The 21,770-nt window shown below is 49.6% G+C and overlaps 2 protein-coding genes and 1 pseudogene across 2 annotated transcripts; all 3 read left to right on the forward strand.

Annotated features, from left to right (window-relative positions):
• The first annotated feature begins 12,294 nt into the window (after nt 1–12,294).
• Nucleotides 12,295–14,573, forward strand: LOC135571544 (fibrous sheath CABYR-binding protein-like). Its single transcript, XM_065018146.1, has one exon. The coding sequence runs from the start codon at nt 12,342–12,344 to the stop codon at nt 14,571–14,573; it is 2,232 nt and encodes a 743-aa protein (XP_064874218.1). The 5' UTR covers nt 12,295–12,341.
• Nucleotides 14,574–15,932: 1,359 nt separating this feature from the next.
• Nucleotides 15,933–18,647, forward strand: LOC135571545 (cell surface glycoprotein 1-like; annotated as a pseudogene).
• Nucleotides 18,648–18,664: 17 nt separating this feature from the next.
• On the forward strand, nt 18,665–21,655 carry LOC135571546 (basic proline-rich protein-like; the record flags this gene model as incomplete). Its single annotated transcript, XM_065018147.1, has 1 exon — nt 18,665–21,655. A coding segment is annotated over one exon (2,991 nt), but the record flags the coding sequence as incomplete, so codon positions are not given.
• Nucleotides 21,656–21,770: the final 115 nt, after the last annotated feature.

Consider the following 21,770-nt stretch of genomic DNA (forward strand, 5'->3'; position numbering starts at 1 on the left):
GACGATAAAATCCATCGTGGCAGTTTACTTTCTCTTCTGAAGAAATGGAACGCGCATGGACCTACAGATTACGCAATAATTTCGACACAGGACACCGGGCGGGACACCAGGTAAATGTAGTCTCTTATGGTCAATCTTCCAATGATATGCCTACAAACACGTCACAATGCTGCAGACACCTCAGTGAAATGACAGAAAGCGCAGGCTCATTCCTGGCACATTCACAGCCATATAAGGAGACATTGGAACACAGCGCCTTCAGAATCTGGGGCATTTCCTGTATGAAACTTCATCTTGGTTTTGCCTGTAAGCATTAGTTCTGGGGCACTCACAGATAATATCTTTGCAGTTTTGGAAACGTCAGAGTTTTGTCTTTCCAAGGCTGTCAATTCCATGCATAGTCGAGCATCTTTTCGTGACAAAATATTGCGCTTAAAACGGGCACGTCTTTTTATCCAATAATGACATAGCGCCCCCATAGGTTGAAGAGGTTAAGATATCGTTTAGGACCTTGAGCGTGGCTGAGGTGCACCCATGACCAGCTCTGAAACCAGATTGCATAGCAGAGAAGGTATGGTGAGATTCGAAATGGTCGGTAATCTGTTTGTTGACTTGGCTTTCGAAGACCTTAGAAAGGCATGGTAGGATAGATATAGGTCTGTAGCAGTTTGGGTCAAGAGTGTCCCCCCTTTGAAGAGGGGGATGAAGCTGCTTTCCAATCTTTGGGAATCTCAGACGACACGAAAGAGAGGTTGAACAGGCTAGTAATAGGGGTGGCAACAATTTCGGCAGATAATTTTAGAAAGAAAGGGTCCAGATTGTCTGCCCCGGCTGATCTGTAGGGGTCCAGATTTTGAAGCTCTTTCAGAACATCAGCTGAATGGATTTGGGAGAAGGAGAAATGGGGAAGGCTTGGGCGAGTTGTTGTTGGGGGTGCAGTGCTGTTGACCGGGGTAGGAGTAGCCAGGTGGAAAGCATGGCCAGCCGTAGAAAAATGCTTATTGAAATTCTCAATTATGGTGGATTTATCAGTGGTGACAGTGTTTCCTATCTTCAGTGCAGTGGGCAGCTGGGAGGAGGTGTTCTTATTCTCCATGGACTTTACAGTGTCCCAGAACTTTTGTGAGTTAGTGTTGCAGGAAGCAAATTTCTGCTTGAAAAAGCTAGCCTTGGCTTTTCTAACTGCCTGTGTATAATGGTTTCTAGCTTAACATTTAACATTTAACACTTCCCTGAACAGCTGCATATCACGAGGGCTGTTCGATGCTAATGCAGAACGCCATAGGATGTTTTTGTGTTGGTTAAGGGCAGTCAGGTCTGGGGAGAACCAAGGGCTATATCTGTTCCTGGTTATAAATTTCTTGAATGGGGCATGTTTATTTAAGATGGTTAGGAAGGTATTTAAAAAAAATATCCAGGCATCCTCTACTGATGGGATGAGATCAATATCCTTCCAGGATACCCCGGCCAGGTCGATTAGAAAGGCCTGCTCGCTGAAGTGGAGGTCGTTTGACCGCTGACCCATTACGGATGCAGGCAATGAGGCAGTGATCACTGAGATCTTGGTTGAAGACAGCAGAGGTGTATTTAGAGGGGAAGTTGGTTAGGATGATATCTATGAGGGTGCCCGTGTTTAAGGCTTTGGGGAGGTACCTGGTAGGTTCATTGATAATTTGTGTGAGATTGAGGGCATCAAGTTTAGATTGTAGGATGGCTGGGGTGTTAAGCATGTTCCAGTTTAGGTCGCCTAGCAGCACGAGCTCTGAAGATAGATGGGGGGCAATCAGTTCACATATGGTGTCCAGAGCACAGCTGGGGGCAGAGGGTGGTCTATAGCAGGCGGCAACGGTGAGAGACTTGTTTTTAGAGAGGTGAATTTTTAAAAGTAGAAGTTCAAATTGTTTGGGTACAGACCTGGATAGTAGGACAGAACTCTGCAGGCTATCTTTGCAGTAGATTGCAACACCGCCCCCTTTGGCAGTTCTATCTTGTCTGAAAATGTTGTAGTTTGGAATGAAAATTTCTGAATTTTTGGTGGTCTTCCTAAGCCAGGATTCAGACACAGCTAGAACATCCGGGTTGGCAGAGTGTGCTAAAGCAGTGAATAGAACAAACTTAGGGAGGAGGCTTCTAATGTTAACATGCATGAAACCAAGGCTATTACGGTTATAGAAGTCGTCAAAAGAGAGCGCCTGGGGAATAGGAGTGGAGCTAGGCACTGCAGGGCCTGGATTCACCTCTACATCGCCAGAGGAACATAGGAGGAGTAGAATAAGGGTGCGGCTAAAAGCAATAAGAATTGGTCGTCTGGAACAGAGAGTAAAAGGAGGTTTCTGGGGGCGATAAAATAGCATCAAGGTATAATGTACAGACAAAGGTATGGTAGGATGTGAATACAGTGGAGGTAAACCTAGGTATTGAGTGATGAAGAGAGAGATATTGTCTCTAGAAACATCATTGAAACCAGGAGATGTCATTGCATGTGTGGGTGGTGGAACTAATAGGTTGGATAAGGTATAGTGAGCAGGACTAGAGGCTCTACAGTGAAATAAGTAATATAAATAATATCTCATATGTATACATATATACTGTACTCTATCATTTACTGCATCTTTATGTAATACATGTATCACTAGCCACTTTAAACTATGCCACTTTGTTTACATACCCTACATTACTCATCTCATATGTAATACTGTACTCGATACCATCTACTGCATCTTGCCTATGCCGCCCTGTAACATCACTCATTCATATATCTTTATGTACATATTCTTTATCCCTTTACACTTGTGTGTGTATAAGGTAGTAGTTTTGGAATTGTTAGTTAGATTACTCGTTGGTTATTACTGCATTGTCGGAACTAGAAGCACAAGCATTTCGCTACACTCGCATTAACATCTGCTAACCATGTGTATGTGACAAATAAATTTGATTTGATTTGATAACCCCGGGACTTCTGTCCCATGGGGCACTGGGCCCGTGTTGATTAACCCTGGGACTTCTATCCCATGGGGCACTGGGCCCGTGTTGATTAACCATAGGACTTCTATCCCATGGGGCACTGGGCCGGTGGGGATTAACCCTGGGACTTCTATCCCATGGGGCACTGGGCACGTGGGGATTAACCCTGGGACTTCTGTCCCATGGGGCACTGGGCCCGTGGGGATTAACCCTGGGACTTCTGCCCCATGTGGCACTGGGCCCGTGGGGATTAACCCTGGGACTTCTGCCCCATGGGGCACTGGGCCCGTGGGGATTAACCCTGGGACTTCTGCCCCATGTGGCACTGGGCCCGTGGGGATTAACCCTGGGACTTCTGTCCCATGGGGCACTGGGCCCGTGGGGATTAACCCCGGGACTTCTGTCCCATGGGGCACTGGGCCCGTGTTGATTAACCCTGGGACTTCTATCCCATGGGGCACTGGGTCCGTGTTGATTAACCATAGGACTTCTATCCCATGGGGCACTGGGCCCGTGGGGATTAACCCCGGGACTTCTATCCCATGGGGCACTGGGCCCGTGGGGATTAACCCCCGGACTTCTGTCCCATGGGGCACTGGGCCCGTGTTGATTAACCCTGGGACTTCTGTCCCATGGGGCACTGGGCCCGTGTTGATTAACCCTGGGACTTCTGTCCCATGGGGCACTGGGCCCGTGTTGATTAACCCTGGGACTTCTATCCCATGGGGCACTGGGCCCGTGTTGATTAACCATAGGACTTCTATCCCATGGGGCACTGGGCCGGTGGGGATTAACCCTGGGACTTCAGTCCCATGGGGCACTGGGCCGGTGGGGATTAACCCAGGGACTTCTGTCCCATGGGGCACTGGGCACGTGGGGATTAACCCTGGGACTTCTGTCCCATGGGGCACTGGGCCCGTGGGGATTAACCCCGGGACTTCTGTCCCATGGGGCACTGGGCACGTGGGGATTAACCCTGGGACTTCTATCCCATGGGGCACTGGGCACGTGGGGATTAACCCTGGGACTTCTATCCCATGGGGCACTGGGCACGTGGGGATTAACCCTGGGACTTCTATCCCATGGGGTACTGGGCCCGTGTTGATTAACCCTGGGACTTCTATCCCATGGGGCACTGGGCACGTGGGGATTAACCCTGGGACTTCTGTCCCATGGGGCACTGGGCCCGTGGGGATTAACCCCGGGACTTCTGTCCCATGGGGTACTGGGCCCGTGTTGATTAACCCTGGGACTTCTGTCCCATGGGGCACTGGACCCGTGGTCGAGAAGGCAAAGCGTCCGTTGGGATTTTGCACTTTATACTTGATTAAAAGTGACACCTGGTAGAGACAATAATTAATATTTCTCAGTTAGTTTTTTCTTCATCAGAATGGGTAAACATACTCTTTATTTGCATGCCATTAATTTAGTTTTATACAGAAACAATATTCTGTAGTTTTCAAAAGCCGATAAAGATAAAAAGGGACTTACCCTGACATGCAAGGGTGTGTACATCTATAACAGACAGGGAGAGTAGATGGTTCAACAGATTTAGTTTGGCATCCTAAGCAGGATGTGGGCGAGGCAGCAGCAGATAAATGTCATCATCTCTGTAGTTTAGGTAAAGCACTCCTGTAATCTGTCGCAAAGAATCAGGCTACGTCCCAAATGACATCCAATTCCCTACATAGTGCACTACTTTTGACCAAGGCCCAATAGCGTGCCAGTGATGGGGTCCCTACCACAATGATCTTTCAGTGTGTCTCGTCCACTTGGTTAAGAACACTGGTGGTGTCTCTCCCAAACTACAGGATGGTGTTTCTGGTCCTATAAGATAAGTAGCAGGTCTCTGTGATGTGGGCAGAGCAGGAGTTGGTATTTGAAAGCCATCAACTCCTATAGGTACACAGACAATATCATACAGAAGAAAACACAAAGGACAGTATGTTAACTGAAAATGAATGTAGGCCTAATACAAGATGACATGACTGGTGTCTCTCTGTTCATATCTGGGAGAAGCCTCGAAGGGCCTTGAAGAATAGGCCGCAACGTTTCCCAAAGCTAGTCGCCATTGGAGTCTGGAGCAGTGAAAACACGTTCTCTGGAGTGATGAGTCACTCTTCACCATCTGGCAGTCCGACCGACGAATCTGGGTTTGGCGGATGCCAGGAGAACGCTACCTGCCACAATGCACAGTGCCAACTGTAAAGTTTGGTGGAGAAGGCCTAATGGTCTGGGGCTGTTTTTCATGGTTTGGGCTATGCCCCTTAGTTCCAGTAAAGGGAAATCTTAACGCTACAGTATACAATGACATTCTAGAACAATTCTGTGCTTCGAACTTTGTGGCAACAGTTTGGTGAAGGCCCTTTCCTGTTTCATAATGACAATACCCCCATGCAGAAAGCGAGGTCCATACAGAAATGGTTTGTCGAGATTGGTGTGGAAGAACTTGACCTGCCTGCACAGAGCCCCGAAATCAACCCCAACAAACACCTTTGGGATGAATTGGAACGCCGACTGCGAGCCAGGCCTGATCACCCAACATCAGTGCCCGACCTCACAAAAATTATTGTGGCTGAATGGAAGCAAGTCCCCGCAGCAATGTTCCAACATTTAGCGGAAAGCCTTCCAGAAGAGTGGAGGCTCTGATAACAGCAAAGGGAGGGACCAACTCCATATTAATGCCCATGATTTTGAAATGAGATGTTCGACAAGCAGGTGTCCACATACTTTTGGTTATGTAGAGTATGTCCAATATCCAAAATCAGTGAAAAAAATACCAGATTTTTGAACACGCAATAGCCTATAATTGCAGTGGTGTCTTGTATGACAAGCTTTCTGAACCAATCACATGGGCTCCCGAGTGGCGCAGCAATCTAAGGCTCTGCATCTCAGTGCACAAGGTGTCACTATAGTACCTGGTTTGAATCCAGGCTGTGTCACATCTGGCTGTGATTTTATTTATTTTTTACTTTTTTTAAACCTTTATTTAACTAGGTAAGTCAGTTAAGAACAAATTCTTATTTTCAATGACAGCCTAGGAACAGTGGGTGAACTGCCTGTTCAGGGGTAGAACGACAGATTTGTACCTTGTCAGCTCGGGGGTTTGAACTTGTGTAACGGATGTGAAACGGCTAGCTAGTTAGCGGTGGTGCGCGCTAAATAGCGTTTCAATCGGTGACGTCACTTGCTCTGAGACCTTGAAGTAGTGGTTCCCCTTGTTCTGCAAGGGCCGCGGCTTTTGTGGAGCGATGGGTAACGATGCTTCGTGGGTGTCAGTTGATGATGTGTGCAGAGGGTCCCTGGTTTGCGCCTTGGTATGGGCGAGGGGACGGTCTAAAGTTATACTGTTACACTTGCAACCTTCCGGTTACTAGTCCAACGCTCTAACCACTAGGCTACCCTGCCGCCCCAAGCTAACAAGGAGTCCCAGAGGGCCGCACACAATTGGTTCAGCCTCGTCCGGATTTGGCCCGAGTAGGCTGTCATTGTAAATAACAATTTGTTCTTAACCTAGGTAAATTAAGGTAAACATTTTGGGGGGGGATTTGACCAAGGACCACACTAACTACTAGCTAGAACAGTAGTACAGGATATGGCCTACCTCATTTTCTGTCGCCTGCAATTAAGTGATATTTAGGTAAATACATTTGTTTAATGACAAAAACATGTTTAGAGATCAGGATCACAGGACCGTGTGTCTGGGATTAGCTAGCCATCTAGCTAGCTAGGCTACTTAGAAAGGGTTGGGATTAATTGGCTGCCTACAAAAAACTAACATAACTATGTTAACCTCGCTACAGACTACCTTCCTTTGTATTAGGAGTATTTCAACGCCGAGGTTATTAACAACCTGGGGAAGTGTCCTCATAGACATGTTAAATCAGAGGATTTAGCTTGCTAGCTAGTTTACTGGCTTGATTGGTGTAGTGTCCTGTATTGTGGATGACTTGAGTAACTGACTTTCTCTGCTTATCTTGAGAGTAAATGTATAATGTCAAAAACTAGAATCGATAGCTAAAGTATTCATCATCAAGGCCTAATCCAGCAGGGCTCGGTTGGGCTTCAACCTCTGGTCGGCTATTCAATCACGTTGTGCAAATGGTGCGCGTGACAGGTGACTTCTTGATTTGCTCAAAATCACGTGTCATCTACAGAACACAACCAATCAGACAAATTGAACCACAACATGGCCCGCCCACAACTCTCCCAGAAGTAATTCAATTCTAGAAAATCCACACCAGTTTACTGCTGGTAGTATCACTGCTCCACAGGTAGTATCACATTTTTCATTTCATTTCATTACAGTACAACGGCTTGATTTGTTTGATCGTAGCTAGCTACATAGCTAGCTACATAGCCGTCTTTGTATCAAAGATAATTGTGTAGTCTAGAGCGATTTCCTAGGTTAGTTAGCCAGCTATTGTCGTTCTTTTAACGCAACGTAACGTAATCAAACACTGCTAGCTAGCCAGCTAGCCCCGAATAGCAGCACAGTAGAAACTATTACACTCAACGGAACGACTTGATTAGTGTAGTGTCAACAACGCAGCCAATGCCAACTAGCCTACTTAGTCAACAACGCAGCCTCTGCCAGCTAGCCTACTTCAGCAGTACTGTATCATTTTAATCATTTTAGTCAATAAGATTCTTGCTACGTAAGCTTAACTCTCTGAACACTCGTGACGTGTAGTCCACTTGTCATTCCAATCTCCTTTGCATTAGCGTAGCCTCTTGTGTAGCCTGTCAACTATGTGTCTGTCTATCCCTGTTCTCTCCTCTCTGCACAGACCATACAAACGCCTCCACACCGCGTGGCCCGCCACCCTAATCTGGTGGTCCCAGCGCGCACGACCCACGTGGAGTTCCAGGTCTCCGGTAGCCTCTGGAACTGCCGATCTGCGGCCAACAAGGCAGAGTTCATCTCCGCCTATGTCTCCCTCCAGTCCCTCGACTTCTTGGCACTGACGGAAACATGGATCACCACAGACAACACTGCTACTCCTACTGCTCTCTCTTCGTCTGCCCACGTGTTCTCGCACACCCGAGAGCTTCTGGTCAGCGGGGTGGTGGCACCGGGATCCTCATCTCTCCCAAGTGGTCATACCCATCTGTCTATCGCCTCCTTTGAATTCCATGCTGTCACAGTTACCAGCCCTTTCAAGCTTAACATCCTTATCATTTATCGCCCTCCAGGTTCCCTCGGAGAGTTCATCAATGAGCTTGATGCCTTGATAAGCTCCTTTCCTGAGGACGGCTCACCTCTCACAGTTCTGGGCGACTTTAACCTCCCCACGCCTACCTTTGACTCATTCCTCTCTGCCTCCTTCTTTCCACTCCTCTCCTCTTTTGACCTCACCCTCTCACCTTCCCCCTACTCACAAGGCAGGAAATACGCTCGACCTCATCTTTACTAGATGCTGTTCTTCCACTAACCTCGTTGCAACTCCCTCCAAGTCTCCGACCACTACCTTGTATCCTTTTCCCTCTCGCTCTCATCCAACACTTCCCACACTGCCCCCTACTCGGATGGTATCGCGCCGTCCCAACCTTCGCTCTCTCTCCCCCGCTACTCTCTCCTCTTCCATCCTATCATCTCTTCCCTCTGCTCAAACCTTCTCCAACCTATCTCCTGATTCTGCCTCCTCTCCTCCCTTTCTGCATCCTTTGACTCTCTATGTCCCCTATCCTCCAGGCCGGCTCGGTCCTCCCCTCCCGCTCCGTGGCTCGACGACTCATTGCGAGCTCACAGAACAGGGCTCCGGGCAGCCGAGCGGAAATGGAGGAAAACTCGCCTCCCTGCGGACCTGACATCCTTTCACTCCCTCCTCTCTACATTTTCCTCTTCTCTCTCTGCTGCTAAAGCCACTTTCTACCACTCTAAATTCCAAGCATCTGCCTCTAACCCTAGGAAGCTCTTTGCAACCTTCTCCTCCCTCCTGAATCCTCCTCCCCCTCCCCCCTCCTCCCTCTCTGCAGATGACTTCGTCAACCATTTTGAAAAGAAGGTCGACGACATCCGATCCTCGTTTGCTAAGTCAAACGACACCGCTGGTTCTGCTCACACTGCCCTACCCTGTGCTCTGACCTCTTTCTCCTCTCTCTCCAGATGAAATCTCGCGTCTTGTGACGGCCGGCCGCCCTACAACCTGCCCGCTTGACCCTATCCCCTCCTCTCTTCTCCAGACCATTTCCGGAGACCTCCTCCCTTACCTTCGCTCATCAACTCATCCCTGACCGCTGGCTACGTCCCTTCCGTCTTCAAGAGAGCGAGAGTTGCACCCCTTCTGAAAAAACCTACACTCGATCCCTCCGATGTCAACAACTACAGACCAGTATCCCTTCTTTCTTTTCTCTCCAAAACTCTTGAACGTGCCGTCCTTGGCCAGCTCTCCCGCTATCTCTCTCAGAATGACCTTCTTGATCCAAATCAGTCAGGTTTCAAGACTAGTCATTCAACTAAGACTGCTCTTTCTGTATCACGGAGGCGCTCCGCACTGCTAAAGCTAACTCTCTCTCCTCTGCTCTCATCCTTCTAGACCTATCGGCTGCCTTCGATACTGTGAACCATCAGATCCTCCTCTCCACCCTCTCCGAGTTGGGCATCTCCGCGCGGCCCATTGGATTGTCCTACCTGACAGGTCGCTCCTACCAGGTGGCGCGGGCGAGAATGTCTCCACACCACGTGTCACCACTGGTGTCCCCAGGGCTCTGTTCTAGGCCCTCTCCTATTCTCGCTATACACCAAGTCACTTGGCTCTGTCATAACCTCACATGGTCTCTCCTATCATTGCTATGCAGACGACACACAATTAATCTTCTCCTTTCCCCCTTCTGATGACCAGGTGGCGAATCGCATCTCTGCATGTCTGGCAGACATATCCGTGTGGATGACGGATCACCACCTCAAGCTGAACCTCGGCAAGACGGAGCTGCTCTTCCTCCCGGGAAGGACTGCCCGCTCCATGATCTCGCCATCATGACAACTCCATTGGTCCTCCCAGAGCGCTAAGAACCTTGGCGTGATCCTGGACAACACCCTGTCGTTCTCAACTAACATCAAGGCGGTGGCCCGTTCCTGTAGGTTCATGCTCTACAACATCCGCAGAGTACGACCCTGCCTCACACAGGAAGCGGCGCAGGTCCTAATCCAGGCACTTGTCATCTCCCGTCTGATTACTGCAACTCGCTGTTGGCTGGGCTCCCTGCCTGTGCCATTAAACCCCTACAACTCATCCAGAACGCCGCAGCCCGCCTGGTGTTCAACCTTCCCAAGTTCTCTCACGTCTCCTCCGCTCCCTCCACTGGCTTTTGAAGCTGAATCCGCACAAGACCATGGTGCTTCTACGGAGCTGTGAGGGGAACGGCATCCAGTACCTCCAGGCTCTGATCAGGCCCTACACCCAAACAAGGGCACTGCGTTCATCCACCTCTGGCCTGCTGCCTCCCTACCACTGAGGAAGTACAGTTCCCGCTCAGCCCAGTCAAAACTGTTCGCTGCTCTGGCCCCCAATGGTGGAACAAACTCCCTCACGACGCCAGGACAGCGGAGTCAATCACCACCTTCCGGAGACACCTGAAACCCCACCTCTTTAAGGAATACCTAGGATAGGATAAAGTAATCCCTCTACCCCCTCCCCTGAAAAGATTTAGATGCACTACTGTTCCACTGGAGGTCATAAGGTGAATGCACCAATTTGTAAGTCGCTCTGGATAAGAGCGTCTGCTAAATGACTTAAATGTAAATGTAAATGTACTAATGACTGTAGGCGAGTATTTAGCCTATTGATGGAAATGAAGGTTAGAAAATATATCGCAGTCTAATGCTGCGTTCATAACCACGTGGGAAGGTGGTAATTTCCAGTAGTGTTTTAGGCTGAATAACAACATGAAAAATAGTCACATTAATGAATGGCATTCCAAAGTCAAAATGTCCAACAACTCTAATCAATCATCATCATCCTTATCGTCTTCTAGTAAACATTTTTGTAATCTATATGAACTTATCATGGGGTACAGTATCATGGGATGGGATGTATTAGTGTGTGTGGATGTTCATGTGTGACTTAAGGCAGAACAGGGACAGTAAAGGATGCAAATTCCTTCTACTGTAGTATCTTTATGGAAATGTATGAGCCACAAAGACGGTTCCATGAACTTGATCATTTTTAACCTCTCCTACCAACTGGGGGATAAGAATACTACACAACACCTTTACAGGTATGGAAATATCATCAATTTATTGTTTTATCATGGACAAATTACTGTTGAGAATATTTTAACAACTCTCAGGTCAATTTCAATTCTGTGATGATTCAGCTTCAGGGGAGGGATATGTTTTTTTTACTGTAAAACAATTCTCACAATGTGAGTTTAACTATTGCATTCCATGGGTTTTAACTTTAGTATTTAGTCATTGTTTTACAGTAAAGGAGTTTAGTATGTAGTCTTTGTTTTACAGTAAAGGAGTTTAGTATGTAGTCATTATTATACAGTAAAGGAGTTTAGTATGTAGTCATTGTTATACAGTAAAGGAGTTGTAGTCTTTGTTTTAATAAACTCCTTTACTGTAAAATACTAAAATGACTTTTTTAAATACTAAACTCACAATGTGAGTTTACATGGGTTTGTAAAATGTTTTTCAGTAAAGGAGTTTAGTATTTTTTTAAAGTAGCTAAAACAGTAAAGGAGTTTAATTCTCACAATGTGAGTTTAGCTATTGCATTCCATGGGTTTGTAAGTTTAGTATGTAGTCATTGTTTTACAGTAAAGGAGTTTAGTATGTAGTCATTGTTTTACAGTAAAGGAGTTTAGTATGTAGTCATTGTTTTACAGTAAAGGAGTTTAGTATTTACTCATTGTTATACAGTAAAGCAGTTTATTTACTCATTGTTATACAGTAAAGGAGTTTATTATGTAGTCATTGTTTTACAGTAAAATAGTTTAGTATGTAGTCATTGTTTTACAGTAAAGGAGTTTAGTATGTAGTCATTGTTTTACAGTAAAATAGTTTAGTATGTAGTCATTGTTTTACAGTAAAGAGTTTAGTATGTAGTCATTGTTATACAATAAAATAGATGAGTGTATTTCCATATCCACTCTTTCCTTTCCCCAGACTGGCTTCATTGGGAATACTACAACCATGGGCTTCCCTCTATGCCTATGTCTTCTCTCTTTGTAAGTAAGAGTTATCTGCTTGAAAACTCTTTTTTTTGCCACATGGAGTTCGCCATAAAAAGGAAATGATCATAATATTAATGTAGGTTGATAGAAGATTGATTTTACGTCTCTTCACTTTCAGGATTTTCACAACTGCTTGTGGTTCAGGTTTTAGTGACGACACAGCGCTTCATGAAAACTCTTATGAGGAAAAGTGGATGGCATCTATACCTGATGACCAACTCCTTTCAGCTGTTACTATTCCCGGAACTCATGAGAGCCTAACTCTGCATGGTGGACCTCTTATACAGTGTCAGGCTTGGACCTTGGAGAACCAGCTGAAAGCAGGATTGCGGTACTTTGATTTACGTATAGAGGCCAGTATTTTCCACAACACCCTTGATGTCATGGATGGGCATATAAAACATACCAAGTTCCATGATGTGCTAAACATTCTGTGGGAGTTCTTGGGCAAACATGACAGTGAGACTGTAGTTTTGAGAGTGACACTGCAAGGGATGAGTATCTGGAATGCTAGAGAATCTATCAAGGATTTGATTAAGAAATCCAAAGATAATGTATGGACAAAGACGTTGGTCCCCCACATGCGAGACGCGAGAAGGAAGATCGTCTTTGTGCAGAGTACCAATTTCAATGTCGGAACCCTTAACCATAACATTTGTGTCACTTACGATGGATGGTTCAAAAACATTGAAAACAAGATGAAAACAATCACAAAACATCTGAAAGAAGCTCAAAAGAATTGTGCTCATACAATTTCCTTGACTGACACCTCCACCACAGGCTTTTTCATAGGCCCTAAAACTGTGGCCAAAGTGGTTAATGATCAGCTCAATAAGCTTTTAGGTAAACTAAAGACAGGCTCTGATAAACCAAACTGCTTGGGGGTAATCAGCATGGACTTTCCCAGTCCAGATCTCATCCAGAACATCATTGAGGTCAATAGACAACCAGGAAGCGGTTCATCTGATCACCTAGTAGAGCCTGAACCAGCAGAGCCTGAACCAGCAGAGCCGGAACCACTAGAGCCTGAATCTGCAGAGCCTGAACCAGCAGCGCCTGAAGAATCTGAACCAGCAGAGCCTGAGCCAGTAGAAGAGTCTGAACCAGTAGAGACCGAACCTTCAGGGGAGACTGAACCAGTACAGCCTGAACTAGCAGAGGTTGAACCGATAGAGCCTGAACCAGTAGAGCCTGAGGCAGTAGCAGAGCCTGATACGGTAGAGCCAGAACCAGTAGAGTCTGAACGAGCAGAGCCTGGGGAGGCTGAACCATCAGGGAAGACTGAAGCAGTAGAGCCTGAACCAGCAAAGGCAGAACAACTAGCAGACCATGAAGAACTTAAACCAGCAGATAGTGGTGTGCCTAAACCAGCAGAGCCTGAGCCAGCAGAGCCTGAGCCAGTTGAGCCTGCACCCGCAGATTCTGAACCAGCAGATTCTGAAGCAGCAGACCCTGAACCAGCAGAGCCTGGGGAGCCTGAACCAGCAGAGCCTGAACCAGCAGAACCTGAACCAGTAGAGCCTGAACCAGTAGAGTCTGAACCAGCAGCACCGGAAGAATCTGATCCAGAAGAGCCTGAGCTAGTAGAAAAGCCTGAGCCAGCAGAACTTGAACCAGCAGAGAGAGAACCAGCAGAGCATGAAGAAACAGAACTAGCAGGGCCTGAAGCAGCAGAGCCTGGGACTGCAGAACCTGAACCAGCTGAGCCTGAACCCGCAGAACCTAAACTATTAGAGCCTGAGCCAGTAGAACCTGAGCCAGTAGAGCCTGAACCAGGAGAGCCTGAACCAGAAGAGCCTGAACTGGTAGAGCCTAAACGGGTAGAGCCTGAACCAGGAGAGTCTGGACCAGCAGCACAGGAAGAACCTGACCCAGCAGAGCCTGAGCCAGTAGAAGAGCCTGAACCAGCAGAGCCTGAACCAGTAGAGTCTGAACATTCAGGGAAGACAGACCCAGCAGAGCCTGATCCTGCAGAACCTGAACCAGCAGAAAGAGAACTAGCAGGGCCTGAACCAGCAGAGCCTGGAGAGCCTGAACCAGCAGAGCCTGAGCTAGTAGAGCCTGAAACAGAAGTGCCTGAGCCAGTAGAGCCTGCACACGCAGATTCTGAACCAGCAGAGCCTGAAGCAGCAGATCCTGAAATAGCAGAGCCCGGGGAGCCTGAACCAGCAGAGCCTGAACCAGCAGAGCCTGAACCAGTAGAGTCTGAACCAGCAGCACTGGAAAAATCTGATCCAGCAGAGCCTGAGCCAGTAGAAAAGCCTGAAACAGCAGAGCCTGAACCAGTAGAGTCTGAACATTCAGGGAAGACAGACCCAGCAGAGCCTGATCCTGCAGAACCTGAACCAGCAGAAAGAGAACTAACAGGGCCTGAACCAGCAGAGCCTGGAGAGCCTGAACCAGCAGCACCTGAGAAGAAAGCCTGAACCATTAGAGCCTGAGCTAGTAGAGAAAGAACCTAAACCAGCAGACCTGGGCCAGCAGAAACTGAGCCTGAACCAGCAGAACCTAAACTATTAGAGCCTGAACCAGAACCAGCAGAGCATGAACCAGCAGAAACAGAGATCCTAGCAGAGCCGGGGAGCCTGAACCAGCAGAGCCTGAACCAGCAGAGTCTGAACCAGCAGCACGGAAGAATCTGAACCAGCAGAGCCTGAACCAGAAGAGCCTGAACTGGTAGAGCCTGGAACCAGGAGAGTCTGGTCCAGAAGCACCAGAAGAACCTGATCCAGCAGAACCTGAGCCAGTAGAAGCCTGAACCAGCAGAGAACCAGCAGAGAACTTGAGACCAGTAGAGCCTGAAACAGAAGTGCCAGAAGAGCCTGAACTGAACCAGCAGAGGCTAGAGATCCTAGCAGAGCCTGGGGAGCCTGAACCAGCAGAACCTGAACCAGGAGAGCCTGAACCAGTAGAGTCTGAACCAGCAGCACTGGAAAAGATCCAGCAGAGCCTGAGCTAGGAAAGAACCTGACCCAGCAGAGCCATGAAGAACCTAAACCAGCAGAAGCCTGCAGAATTTGAAGAGCCTGAACCAGCAGAGCCTGAACCAGTAGAGCCTCTGAACACGCAGAGAACCAGCAGAGCCTGAAGCAGCAGATCCTGAAGCAGCAGAGAACCCTGAACCAGCAGAGCCTGAACCAGAGAAAGAGAACTGAGCAGAAGGAACCTGAAGAAGCTGAGACAGAACCAGCAGCAGCCTGGGAGAGCCTGAACCAGCAGAGCCTGAACCAGCAGAACCTAAACTATTAGAGCCTGAACCACAGAGCCTGAGCCAGTAGAGCCTGCACCTGCAGATTCTGAACCAGCAGAGCCTGAAGCAGCAGATCCTGAGATAGCAGAGCCGGGGAGCCTGAACCAGCAGAGCCTGAACCAGCAGAACCTGAACCAGTAGAGTCTGAACCAGCAGCACTGGAAGAATCTGAACCAGCAGAGCCTGAACCAGAAGAGCCTGAACTGGTAGAGCCTGAACAGAGAGTCTGGTCCAGCAGCATCAGAAGAACCTGATCCAGCAGAACCTGAGCCAGTAGAGAGCCTGAACCAGCAGAGCCTGCAGACGGAATTCAGGAGAAGACAGACCCAGCCTGAGCCAGTAGAGCCTGCAGAACCTGAACCAGCAGAGGCTGAAGCAGCAGATCCTGAAATAGCAGGCCTGGGGAGCCTGAACCAGCAGAGAACCCTGAACCAGTAGAGTCTGAACCAGCAGCACCGGAAAATCTGATCCAGCAGAGCCTGAGCTAGTAGAAGAGCCTGAAAGCCTGAAGAAGCAGAGACAGAACCAGCAGAGCATGAAGAACCTAAACCAGCAGAACCTGGGCCTGCAGAATTTGAACTATTAGAGAAGAAACCAGAGAGCCTGAGCCAGGAGCCAGATTCTGAACCAGCAGAGCCTGGCAGATCCTGAAGCAGCAGAGCCTGAACCAGCAGAGCCTGAAGCAGAACCCGCAGAACCTGGAGAGCCTGAACCAGCAGAGCCTGAGCTAGTAGAAGAGCCTGAACCATTAGAGCCTGAAGAAGCCAGAACAACTAGCAGAGCATGAGGAACCTAAACCAGCAGAAGCAGAATCTGAACCACTGAGCCTGAACCAGCAGAACCTAAACTATTAGAGCCTGAACCAGCAGAGCCTGAGAGTCTGCACCAGCAGCTGAACCAGCAGAGAACAGCAGATCCTGAGATAGCAGAGCCTGAGCCAGTAGAAGAGCCTGAACCAGCAGAACCTGAACCAGTAGAGTCTGAACCAGCAGCACCGGAAGAATCTGAACCAGCAGAGCCTGAACCAGAAGAGCCTGAACAGAGCCTGAACCAGGAGAGTCCAGCAGCAAGAAGAACTGATCCAGCAGAACCTGAGCCAGTAGACGAGCCTGAACCAGCAGAGCCTGAACCAGCAGAGCCGGAACTTTCAGGAGAGTCTGAGCTAGTAGAGCCTGAAACAGAAGTGCCTGAGCCAGTAGAGCCTGCACACGCAAATTCTGAACCAGCAGAGGCTGAAGCAGCAGATCCTGAAATAGCAGAGCCTGGGGAGCCTGAACCAGCAGAACCTGAACCAGGAGAGCCTGAACCAGTAGAGTCTGAACCAGCAGCACCGGAAAAATCTGATCCAGCAGAGCCTGAGCCAGTAGAAGAGCCTGAAAGCCTGACAGAACAGCAGAGCATGAAGAACCTAAACCAGCAGAACCTGGGCCTCAGAATTTGAACATTGAACCAGCAGAGCCTGAGCCAGAGAGACAGACCCAGCAGAGCCTGAAGCAGCAGATCCTGAAGCAGCAGAGCCTGATCCTGCAGAGCCTGAACCAGCAGAAAGAGAACTAACAGGGCCTGAACCAGCAGAGCCTGGAGAGCCTGAACCAGCAGAGCCTGAGCTAGTAGAAGAGCCTGAACCATTAGAGCCTGAAGAAGCTGAGACAGAACAACTAGCAGAGCATGAGGAACCTAAACCAGCAGAACCTGGGCCTGCAGAATCTGAACCAGCTGAGCCTGAACCAGCAGAACCTAAACTATTAGAGCCTGAACCAGCAGAGCCTGAGCCAGTAGGGCCTGCACCTGCAGATTCTGAACCAGCAGAGCCTGAAGCAGCAGATCCTGAGATAGCAGAGCCGGGGGAGCCTGAACCAGCAGAGCCTGAACCAGCAGAGTCTGAACCAGCAGCACCGGAAGAATCTGAACCAGCAGAGCCTGAACCAGAAGAGCCTGAACTGGTAGAGCCTGAACCAGGAGAGTCTGGTCCAGCAGCACCAGAAGAACCTGATCCAGCAGAACCTGAGCCAGTAGACGAGCCTGAACCAGCAGAGCCTGAACCAGCAGAGCCGGAACTTTCAGGAGAGTCTAAGCTAGTAGAGCCTGAAACAGAAGTGCCTGAGCCAGTAGAGCCTGCACACGCAAATTCTGAACCAGCAGAGGCTGAAGCAGCAGATCCTGAAATAGCAGAGCCTGGGGAGCCTGAACCAGCAGAACCTGAACCAGGAGAGCCTGAACCAGTAGAGTCTGAACCAGCAGCACCGGAAAAATCTGATCCAGCAGAGCCTGAGCTAGTAGAAGAGCCTGAACCATTCGACCATGAAGAAGCAGAGACAGAACAACTAGCAGAGCATGAAGAACCTAAACCAGCAGAACCTGGGCCTGCAGAATTTGAACTATTAGAGCCTGAACCAGCAGAGCCTGAGCCAGTAGAGCCTGCACACGCAGATTCTGAACCAGCAGAGCCTGAAGCAGCAGATCCTGAAGCAGCAGAGCCTGAACCAGCAGAGCCTGAAGCAGCAGAAAGAGAACTAACAGGGCCTGAACCAGCAGAGCCTGGAGAGCCTGAACCAGCAGAGCCTGAGCTAGTAGAAGAGCCTGAACCATTAGAGCCTGAAGAAGCTGAGACAGAACAACTAGCAGAGCATGAGGAACCTAAACCAGCAGAACCTGGGCCTGCAGAATCTGAACCAGCTGAGCCTGAACCAGCAGAACCTAAACTATTAGAGCCTGAACCAGCAGAGCCTGAGCCAGTAGGGCCTGCACCTGCAGATTCTGAACCAGCAGAGCCTGAAGCAGCAGATCCTGAGATAGCAGAGCCGGGGAGCCTGAACCAGCAGAGCCTGAACCAGCAGAACCTGAACCAGTAGAGTCTGAACCAGCAGCACCGGAAGAATCTGAACCAGCAGAGCCTGAACCAGAAGAGCCTGAACTGGTAGAGCCTGAACCAGGAGAGTCTGGTCCAGCAGCACCAGAAGAACCTGATCCAGCAGAACCTGAGCCAGTAGACGAGCCTGAACCAGCAGAGCCTGAACCAGCAGAGCCGGAACTTTCAGGAGAGTCTGAGCTAGTAGAGCCTGAAACAGAAGTGCCTGAGCCAGTAGAGCCTGCACACGCAAATTCTGAACCAGCAGAGGCTGAAGCAGCAGATCCTGAAATAGCAGAGCCTGGGGAGCCTGAACCAGCAGAACCTGAACCAGGAGAGCCTGAACCAGTAGAGTCTGAACCAGCAGCACCGGAAAATCTGATCCAGCAGAGCCTGAGCTAGTAGAAGAGCCTGAACCATTCGACCATGAAGAAGCAGAGACAGAACAACTAGCAGAGCATGAAGAACCTAAACCAGCAGAACCTGGGCCTGCAGAATTTGAACTATTAGAGCCTGAACCAGCAGAGCCTGAGCCAGTAGAGCCTGCACACGCAGATTCTGAACCAGCAGAGCCTGAAGCAGCAGATCCTGAAGCAGCAGAGCCTGAACCAGCAGAGCCTGAAGCAGCAGAAAGAGAACTAACAGGGCCTGAACCAGCAGAGCCTGGAGAGCCTGAACCAGCAGAGCCTGAGCTAGTAGAAGAGCCTGAACCATTAGAGCCTGAAGAAGCTGAGACAGAACAACTAGCAGAGCATGAGGAACCTAAACCAGCAGAACCTGGGCCTGCAGAATCTGAACCAGCTGAGCCTGAACCAGCAGAACCTAAACTATTAGAGCCTGAACCAGCAGAGCCTGAGCCAGTAGGGCCTGCACCTGCAGATTCTGAACCAGCAGAGCCTGAAGCAGCAGATCCTGAGATAGCAGAGCCGGGGGAGCCTGAACCAGCAGAGCCTGAACCAGCAGAACCTGAACCAGTAGAGTCTGAACCAGCAGCACCGGAAGAATCTGAACCAGCAGAGCCTGAACCAGAAGAGCCTGAACTGGTAGAGCCTGAACCAGGAGAGTCTGGTCCAGCAGCATCAGAAGAACCTGATCCAGCAGAACCTGAGCCAGTAGACGAGCCTGAACCAGCAGAGCCTGAACCAGCAGAGCCGGAACTTTCAGGAGAGTCTGAGCTAGTAGAGCCTGAAACAGAAGTGCCTGAGCCAGTAGAGCCTGCACACGCAAATTCTGAACCAGCAGAGGCTGAAGCAGCAGATCCTGAAATAGCAGAGCCTGGGGAGCCTGAACCAGCAGAACCTGAACCAGGAGAGCCTGAACCAGTAGAGTCTGAACCAGCAGCACCGGACAAATCTGATCCAGCAGAGCCTGAGCTAGTAGAAGAGCCTGAACCATTCGACCATGAAGAAGCAGAGACAGAACAACTAGCAGAGCATGAAGAACCTAAACCAGCAGAACCTGGGCCTGCAGAATTTGAACCAGAAGAGCCTGAACCAGGAGAGTCTGGACCATCAGCACTGGAAGAACCTGATCCAGCAAAGCCGGAGCCAGTAGAAGAGCCTGAACCAGCAGAGCCTGAACCTCCAGGAGAGTCTGGGCTAGTGGAGCCTGAAACAGAAGCGCCTGAACCAGCAGAGCCTGAGCCAGAAGAGCCTGCACACGCAGATTCTGAACCAGCAGAGCCTGAAGCAGCAGATCCTGAAATAGCAGTGCCTGAACCAGAAAAGCCTGAACCAGCAGAACCTGAACTAGGAGAGCTTGAACCAGAAGAGCCTGAACCAGGAGAGCCTGAACCAGAAGAGCCTGAACCAGAAGAGCCTGAACCGGAAGAGCCTGGACCAGGAGAGTCTGGACCAGCAGCACTGGAAGAACCTGATCCAGTAGAGCCTGAGCCAGTAGAAAAGCCTGAAACAGCAGAGCCTGAACCAGTAAAGTCTGAACATTCAGGGAAGACAGCACCAGCAGAGCCTGATCCTGCACTGCCTGAACCCACAAAGCCTGAGCCAGCAGAACCTGAACCAGCAGAGAGAGAACCAACAGAGCATGAAGAAACAGAACTAGCAGGGCCTGAACCAGCAGAGCCTGGAGAGCCTGAACCAGCAGAGCCTGAGCTAGTAGAAGAACCTGAACCATTAGAGCCTGAGGCTACAGAGCCTGAACTAGCAGAGCCTGAAGAAGCAGAGACAGAACAACTAGCAGAGCATGAAGAACCTAAACCAGCAGAACCTGGGCCGGCAGAATCTGAACCAACTAAGCCTGAACCCGCAGAACCTAAACTATTAGAGCCTGAACCAGTAGAGCCTGCGCCCGCAGATTCTGAACCAGCAGAGCCTGAAGCAGCAGATCCTGAACCAGCAGAGCCTGAAGCAGCAGATCCTGAAACAGCAGAGCCTGGGGAGCCTGAACCAGCAGAGCCTGAACCAGCAGAATATGTTGAGCCTGAACCAGGAGAGCCTGAACCAGGAGAGCCTGAACCAGCAGAGCCTGAACCAGTAGAGTCTGAACATTCAGGGAAGACAGACCCAGCAGAGCCTGATCCTGCAGAACCTGAACCAGCAGAAAGAGAACTAGCAGGGCCTGAACCAGCAGAGCCTGGAGAGCCTGAACCAGCAGAGCCTGAGCTAGTAGAGCCTGAAACAGAAGTGCCTGAGCCAGTAGAGCCTGCACACGCAGATTCTGAACCAGCAGAGCCTGAAGCAGCAGATCCTGAAATAGCAGAGCCTGGGGAGCCTGAACCAGCAGAGCCTGGACCAGGAGAGTCTGGACCAGCAGCACTGGAAGAACCTGATCCAGTAGAGCCTGAGCCAGTAGAAAAGCCTGAAACAGCAGAGCCTGAACCATTAGAGCCTGAGGCTACAGAGCCTGAACCAGTAGAGCCTGAAGAAGCAGAGACAGAACAACTAGCAGAGCATGAAGAACCTAAACCAGCAGAACCTGGGCCGGCAGAATCTGAACCAACTGAGCCTGAACCCGCAGAACCTAAACTATTAGAGCCTGAACCAGTAGAGCCTGCGCCCGCAGATTCTGAACCAGCAGAGCCTGAAGCAGCAGATCCTGAAGCAGCAGAGCCTGAACCAGCAGAGCCTGAAGCAGCAGATCCTGAAACAGCAGAGCCTGGGGAGCCTGAACCAGCAGAGCCTGAACCAGCAGAATATGTTGAGCCTGAACCAGGAGAGCCTGAACCAGCAGAGCCTGAACCAGTAGAGCCGGAAACTTCAGGAGAGTCTGAGCTAGTAGAGCCTGAAACAGAAGCGCCTGAACCAGCAGAGCCTGAGCCAGTAGAGCCTGAACACGAAGATTCTGAACCAGCAGAGCCTGAAGCAGCAGATCCTGGGAGCCTGAACCAGCAGAGCCTGAACCAGCAGAACCTGAACCAGGAGAGCCTGAACCAGAAGAGCCTGAACTGGTAGATCCTCAACCAGGAGAGTCTGGACCAGCAGCACCGGAAGAACCTGATCCAGCAGAGCCTGAGCCAGTAGAAGAGCCTGAACCAGCAGAGCCTGAACCAGTAGAGCCTGAACCAAC

This window comes from Oncorhynchus nerka, linkage group LG4, assembly GCF_034236695.1.
Source record: "Oncorhynchus nerka isolate Pitt River linkage group LG4, Oner_Uvic_2.0, whole genome shotgun sequence".
Taxonomy (NCBI): domain Eukaryota; kingdom Metazoa; phylum Chordata; class Actinopteri; order Salmoniformes; family Salmonidae; genus Oncorhynchus; species Oncorhynchus nerka.